This window comes from Pyrus communis, chromosome 6 (assembly GCF_041283825.1).
Source record: "Pyrus communis isolate YQ-2024b chromosome 6, ASM4128382v1, whole genome shotgun sequence".
In the NCBI taxonomy this organism is placed as follows: domain Eukaryota; kingdom Viridiplantae; phylum Streptophyta; class Magnoliopsida; order Rosales; family Rosaceae; genus Pyrus; species Pyrus communis.
The window spans coordinates 8,486,525-8,494,723 of NC_142570.1; the positions used below are offsets into that span (position 1 = coordinate 8,486,525).

General features: G+C 36.5%; 1 protein-coding gene across 1 annotated transcript; it reads left to right on the plus strand.

Moving 5' to 3' along the window:
• Positions 1 to 1,074: 1,074 nt before the first annotated feature.
• On the plus strand, positions 1,075 to 2,388 carry LOC148696225 (RING-H2 finger protein ATL22-like). The gene is made up of 2 exons (XM_088695162.1): positions 1,075 to 1,765; positions 1,985 to 2,388. The coding sequence occupies exons 1-2, from the start codon at positions 1,075 to 1,077 to the stop codon at positions 2,386 to 2,388; spliced, it is 1,095 nt and encodes a 364-aa protein (XP_088551288.1).
• Positions 2,389 to 8,199: the final 5,811 nt, after the last annotated feature.

Here is an 8,199-nt window from a genome sequence, read left to right on the forward strand (position 1 = left end):
ATAAGGCTTGTTTTATTAACACTTCAAATATTGTTGAAAACACCTCACATACTTAATACACACTTTAAGTGCATATACATATTTCATTTTTTTCCCTAATGTTTTGGTGAAATTTCTCACTCTACAAACCTCTTGATTGGCTCGAGCGTTGGGCTTATGCGCTGGGTTGTAGAAACCGTGCAAGTTGCTCGAGAGTTGAGCTTTCTCCCCAACATATATGATCTATCACTAAATGTTGGGTTGCCATATGTGTATTTTCAGGGACTTCAATATGGAGGAGATGTTATGCTTTCATAAAGCATTCTCCTTCATTGAACATAAGGGTCTTATGCTAGACAAAGACTGTTCTTGCACTGTTAAACAAATATTCGAAAATGAAGTGAGAGGAAAGAACGACAAAGCGAAGAGACGTATTTTTATTGATCGATACAGGACCACAGACGATGAAGAAAGTCTTCTATTTGCCTTGTGTGCTCAACCGTTTTGGCTACTGTTCATGTGGATTATGAGTTTCTATGTTGCAAGAAAGGCATCTATTGCCCCAATTTTACAAAGGATTTGGTTCCGCATTGCTTGACCATTAAGGGTTGGGGTGTATTGTCATTGCATATAAGGTATATAAATAATTTAATATTAAATTTTAATGTGGTGTACTCAATGTTATGTGGGGTATTAATAAATAAATCCTTTAATAATACCTGGGGAGCACGAGTACTCTGTAACCCTCAACCTCTTTTAAAGCTCATGAACTAAAAACAAAAGTGGTACCACATTTAACTAATTACATCTTGTAGCACATTTCACTTGTATACATATGTGCCTCCAAGAAAATTTCTATCTTGGTTTATATCATTATAGTTTTTAATTTCCATTATTCACTGTCAAGATATATTATATATTAATTTATTTGTATATAAAAACTATGAGACAGAGACATCGGCGTTACTATAATTGTTATATGCTTCTAAAAAATTAACGTAGAGTCTAACTTATTTGGTTGTTGGGTTAATTGGCACACTCATACTCAGGTCATTAAATTACAACACAAATCCGTATTGGCAGTGTTCATCGTACATGGCTACCATCGATACCTTCACATTCTTCTTATTCCTCTTCTTCCGTCCTCAAATCACCACCGCCTCGTGTAGTGAACCGAAATGCGCCCCTGAAGGCCCGTCAGTTCGATTCCCTTTCAGCAGGCTAAGTTACAACAACCATTTCTCAAAAAATTGTGGGTATCCAGGGTTTGGTCTCTCATGCAACGACCAACGTCAAACTATTCTCACTCTCCCATTTTCTGAGGACTTCATCGTCCAAAACATCAACTACTTGGATCAAGTTGTAACGATCAACGACCCCGATAACTGCCTCCCTAGACGGTTTTTCCACCGTGACCTCAGTCTTGTAATCGATACACCCTTTGTATACACATATGGCCCTCTAAACTACACGTTCCTCACATGCTCCATCTATAACGAAACCTGGTCTGCACCCTTGATCTCTTGCCTCAGCAGCCAGAAGAACTATGTCATTGTTGTGCCAACGAGTTTTTCATTGCCTCCTGATCAGGAACCCTACCATCGATTTTGCACAGTGATTTCCATAACTTCAGTTCCAAGATCATTTGATTGGCAACATCTTGAACTTGGCGCTCAGTTGACTTGGCATACGCCTGATTGCCGTTTTTGTGAATCAAGTGGTCATCTTTGTGGCTCAAAGAATGGCACAGGTTCCGCAGTTCAGTGCTTTGATTCTTCAAAACCCGGTATGTTTTATGAACAACGCTATACATAGGAGTGAGTGTGTATGCGCGCTCGTGTGTGTATACTAAACCTAATTAACAATGCTATGTATGTTGTATAAAACTCTATATGTTACACATTATTTTATTTAATTAGTATCTTATAAAATAAAATTGTACCTCAACATCATACCAAAATGTTATTTCATGGAATGCAATTGAATTTTTGCAATTTTGCCTCAGGTCTATCAAGGGCTGCAATTTATTGCAGAATGATAAGCGTGGGAATGTCCGTATTGTTAATTGTGGGAATTGCAATTCATGTTCGGGACAAAAAGAGGGCTAGCAATGAGCCCCGCCAACCCAATATGGAATTGTCCATCATAACCGATCAACAACCTTCGGTACTCACAATGGGTCTCGATCGTCCGACCATCGAATTGTATCCCAAGATTCAACTTGGTGAGAGGTCGGAATTTCCAAAACAGCTCACTGACAACACTTGCCCAATATGTTTGGGTGAGTACCGGCCAAAGGAAACCCTGAGGACTATACCACAATGCAACCATTATTTCCATGCTAATTGCATAGATGAATGGCTTAGAAGGAATGCAACATGCCCACATTGTCGACTTCCGCCCAAATAATAGGGCTGCCTAGCTAATTATATGTAGGAATGCAAGAGATCAAGTTCCATGTCTTGGAATTGCCATCCCTTCTCCCTCAGTTTCTTCATCATTATCTTCTTTTGGCATCATTATTGAGTTAATATATATATTTCATTTGCTTGTATTGTTTTGTAATTATCTGTAGTCCAGTATATGTACGGTTTCTAATTGATTTTGAATTAACATATGAAATGAGATAGAAACGTAATTTCCACGCCTATGAAATGTTGTGCCTTTAATTAATGAAGACAAAAGAGATGTATATATGGAGTGTCACTCTCCATTGTCAATTTTGACCAAGTGATTTTAATATTTCAAAGAATTTTCATAATTTTATTATTTTCTAATTTATTTATTTTTAAATTGTATTCGGACCATCTTATTCATATTATCAAAGAAACTTTAAATTTCCTCATATTCTTGTTTTAGGGTTTATTGTTTAATTATCCCTCTATCCTATTGCTTTTGTGGATTTATCACCACAAAATTATCTCATGAGCAACTTTTTTGTTTTGTTTTGAGAAACTGGAAACTTCATTACTAGGGCCAAAGCTAAACATTACAATAGGTCAGACTAATCTGACACGTACATCATTGAAAATAAACAAAGAAGAGGTAAAAAACAACATGACGCAGCTAGATCTAACCTGCGCATCACCCTAACTACCGTTACACCCACTACTGAAGAGGGGGACAAGGAAGCCCATCCTTGTTCAAAATCTTAACAAATGAAGATAGGAGTCAATCGACCCAAACTGAATTGCTCATCTTCAAACCATAACACGAAGTGACGAAGTCAGTCGCTTCGTTTGCTGCTCTTAGGATCGAAGACCATAAGCAAATTTGAAAAGTCTTCCCAAACCCCAACATACAGCTAAGAATGGGGAAAACCTCCCAGTTACTGTCAGCAACATTGCCACGGAACCAAGAAATAATTTGTTTGACTCCAACTCCATCACAATATGCGAAACCTTTGGTAGTCATTACTAGCCTTGATCGTCGAGAATAGTAAGGGATGATTTGGGAAAACTTTTAAATGACTGAAATTTGTTTTAGAGAAAATGTTTAAATCAATCTTTTGTGAAAATATAAGTTAATCTTGAATGACGCAATACAAGCGTTGAAGGGATATGAATGTAAACACTTGAAGGACAAATTTTTTCGAAATCCATCAGAATTGGGAGAAAACTGAAAGGTTTATTGAACAATACTTGAATAATGATTACAATAGCAGTCATACGGCTTAAATAGACTTAATTTGACCCTTGGGAAGTTCATGAAGTCTTAAGGAATGTAAAAGAAGTAAATCAGACATAAAACGGAAAGTCCGATTTTGTTACAGACTTTAAAATGCAGTTTTGTAAGTCTTTACTATCGCTTTTGGCATTATACACGAGTCTTTTTCTGCTCGTGATTCTTTTCAAAACGACATATTATACGACTAGTTCTAACACCAGAATATTTTTTGCTACTTTTTCTATTTTGAATCCAATATTTTCCAACTTTAATTCTCCTTTTCCAGAATTTGAAATATTTTATTTTCTTTATCTTTCTTATTCGGAATTGACCCATATTTTGTCCTATATCAGACTCCTCCACTTGAAAAGAACTCAACCTCCTTGAGTTCTCCTTGAAATGATCTTGATAGCTAGTAGACAACTCCCTTGTTAAGCAAATAATTCTTCAATTCAAGAAGCCCAACTTCCAGTGTACTCAAGTGAAATAATCATGAATTAATCCCATAAAAAAAAGATCAAATATGCCAATCGAGAATCAAAATATTTTTCCTACCCCAATTTTCTTCTTTGGTCAACAATGGAATTTAACTCCAATTTAGTAGATTGTTGATCCTCTAAAATCATAACAATTTCAAAATCACGCATATTTGAAGTTCTTGAGTCTCCACTTGTGAGTTGTCATGTTTCGAGAGATCTTCTTCAACAAGATTCTCAACAAGCAAAATTACTTGTTCTTCTTCTTCCACCGTGACCTCCATTGTTTATTGGCATAATGAAATACCAGTCTCCATCACTCTAGCTTCTTTTCTAATAATTGCTTGACCCGTCCTTACCAATGCCAGGTTTTGATAGATGTTTTTCCTTGTTGTTGCGTAGACTCTTGTATTTGACCCCACCATAATTGGACATCACCATCTAAATAAGAAGCAAACATCTTCACCATTTCCCTTCCGGAATTGATTGTCATGAAAAGTCTCTACATCCTCAACCTACAAGAGAAAACTTAGATGCAATCACTGTAACGCCCTTACTTGAAATTTTTTATTTCGGAAACTAATTTTGGAGTTTATATTTAGTGGTAAGCCTAAAATAAACTCTTGTTTACTTACTACCATTAGTCACAATTTATTTAATAAATTCTTAATTTCTCATAAAATCTATAGCTAAATTTATTTACCAAAAACATAGGGGCTAATCTTTAAACTAAACACCCAATCCCTTTTCTTCTTTCTAATTTTTGATAAAGATTAATCTCAGTTATTTTAAGGCTGCATCTAACTCCCGTTAGACTCCTTGAACAGGATCAAGCGTTTTGCAGTTCACAATTTCATTTCTAGTCCATTTTCGAAAATATTCAAATAGCGAAAATATTCAATATTGAACTTTAACAATCGAATCACATTGAATGGATACTAATTACAGATTTCAAATATCAAATTCTGTGTAAAAAGGCAATATCGGCCCACTAGCCACACACCGCCACCGGTGTCAGTTTCCGGCGAACGGAAACCCAATTTTCTAACTAACTCTAAAAATTACTAAATTTTACAGGCAAGTAGAGTTCAATGATTGGAACAACTTTCATACTTGAGCCGAAGTCCAATTCAGCCGGGAAACACCTGAAATCACCCTCAATTTGCCAGAAACCCTTGATTTAGGTGTTCTTGATTCGACTAGGGGTGGGCACGGTGCGGTTCGGTGCGGTTCCACCCCTAAATTGGAACCGGAACCGAAATATATTAACGGTTCGGTTCGGTGCGGTTCCACTTAAATTTATTACTAGAACATTACGGTTCGGTCTACACCGGTTCCGATTCGGTTCTTGCCGGTTTACGGTTCCTAATAATAAATTATTTGAACACCAAATCATTATGCATTCAAATACATCTTCTAAAACTAATTACATAAAATTGCATACAACACATCTTTTTTAATGCAAATGTCTTTGGTAGTGGCACCAAGTCAACAAAAAGAGACAACTAAAATACATATGCACTGGTCAATCAGTCAACAAACAAAAAAATGATGAAGCAAATTGCAGGTTTTCAGACTTCAAAGAGCAAGCAGGAAGCAGCAGCTCCTGTACACAATCAATTAATCAAACAACATATAATCGAATCACACAACTTATTCCAGAGAGCAAGCAAAATCAAACAACTTATTTCAGAGAGGAAGCATGGGCTTCCCAAGTTTGAAGAAGCATCAAGAAAAATAAAAACCATCTCATGCTCATCTCATTCTTGCCGAAACTTCAATATAAAAGGTGTACATTCTTACAAGCTCCAAATATATCCAAAAATTAGAGTCATAACCCACCTTTCCTACACTTCTCATGCATTTGCAGTGTTCCTTTCTAGTCATACCCACAGATGTTATACTTACTCAATCCCAAATTTTAAAGCATTTAAACACATTTTGACTACCATTATGCTCCAAATTTCAACTTGCTGCCACATATTTAAACAGAATATGCTGACAAATTTCAACTTGCTGCCACACACAAATTTAAACAAAATCTTATGCATTTTGACTGCCATCTGCGGGTTTAAAGTATGCCTTTTGATTGCCACTGATTGAAAGAGGAAATTATAAATTCCACTAACTATCAATAGTACATAACCCAGTTCATCAATACTACACCCACGACGCTTCAAAATATGTGGCACATAACCCAGTTTATATCTTGGATCAAGCACAAGTCCGACAAATAGAAAAGGATTCACTTTAACAAGATCACCCCAATACTTATCAAATTTTACCTTCATGCTTCGTGCCATTTCATGCAATATCAAGCTTGTGTATGTTTAAGTCAATAACACATCTTCTTCGACGAACAAATCAACTATCTCTTCATCAATTGCAAGCAAATCATAAAAAGTACTATGACAAGCCGGATGCAAAGTAACACTCATCTTCAATGTCATTTGATAGAACACTTTCAAAAAATTGACAAAAATAGCAACATTACTCCAATCTTTCATATTTGGTGGCCCATACCTCTTTTTACCATTGGAAGGTTCACCCACCCATTCTTCTTCTTCCAGCAAATCTTCACCAAACCATGACAAGTATGCAATCTCATCATCTCCCATTCTCACAAAAGATTTTTCAAATTTCAAAGCATTCGTTAACATCAAATAGGTGGAATTCCACCTAGTTGGCACATCTAAAAAAAAAGACCCTTGCATTCAATTTTTTCCTTCTTAACACAACTCCTAAAAGCTTCCACCCTTTGTAGAGAAGATGTTACATACACCAACGCATTCCTAATAGCTAAGATGGATTTATCTAACGTCCTCAAACCATCTTGAACTATCAAGTTAACAATATGAGCACAACACCTAACATGCATGTGCTTTCCCTTAAGTATCATTTGTGAATTTTGCCAATGACACATCTTTGTCTTCAAATACTCTACTACCACCTTGTTTGAAGAAGCGTTATCGACCGTGATGGTTAGAACATTCTCCAAACCCCATTCTAGCAAACAAACCTCAAGAAGTTTTCCAAGGGAGTTCCCTTTGTGATTAGCTATGACACAAAAGTTTAGTATTCTTTTGTGCAACTTCCAATTACTATCTATGAAATGTGCCGTTATAACAATGTAGTTTACCTTTTGAAGACTTGTCCAGGTATCGGTTGTGAGGCTAACTCTATGTAAGGCTAACTCTGTTTTCAATTTTGCTTTCATTTCATCAGACATGAGGACAAAGTGTCTCGCAAGTGTCCTACGAGATGGTGGATAAAAATGAGGGCAAACAACACTACAGAAAAACCTAAACCCTCTCCCTTCAACATGTGTAAACGGCAACTCATTTAAGACAACCATTTGTACCAACGCCTTTATGCAATCCTCTTTCGTATTCCCCCTAGCCATAAAAGTACCAACACCATCATCAAAAGGTAAAGTCTTTTGCCTTTTATCTAGATTTTTTCCCGGGTAACTTTTACATCTTCATCCCTCAATATGTTTTCTAACGATTGAAGTACCATTTCCAGAAGGGTTAGCTGCAAAGGTAGTAGAACAGTACTTACACCTAGCTCTCCTTCTAATTATTGTTTCTTTGGTCCCATCCGGCTTCACAATGTTTTCTATGTCATCGTATTCCAAAAAATACTCCCACACTGTTAACCTACGCCTACTATAGCCAAGAGGAGGCAATGGAGGAATACCACTCAGTTGAGTTGGTGATTGTGCTTGAGTTGGTGATTATGGTGGAGTTGGTGGTTGGGATTGGGTTTCAGTTGGTGGTGATGGTGTTGGACCCGGTAATGACGAAGGCGATGATGAAGAAACAGATGCAACAGAAGAACAAAAACCATGTGATGTTGATTGGTTCATCATCCCTAAAATAGACAAAAATAAAAATGCTACTGTTAAACTTAAGCATCAACAAAAACATACATGTATGTCTAAGCAAAAAATACATGTCTAAGCAGTTTGAATGTTCATGCAATGCAATCAAACTCTATTACTGCTAGACCTTCAAATCTATTACCTTGTCTTTAATAATTAATTGCAAACTTTTGTTTGTCTGAAAGGTTCTGTGAT

Excerpts from the sequence above, each read along its gene's own strand:
- LOC148696225 (XM_088695162.1), top strand. The coding sequence starts at position 1,075 with ATGGCTACCATCGATACCTTCACATTCTTCTTATTCCTCTTCTTCCGT. Across the intron at positions 1,766-1,984 it reads CTTTGATTCTTCAAAACCCG|GTCTATCAAGGGCTGCAATT; the intron begins GTATGTTTTATG and ends ATTTTGCCTCAG.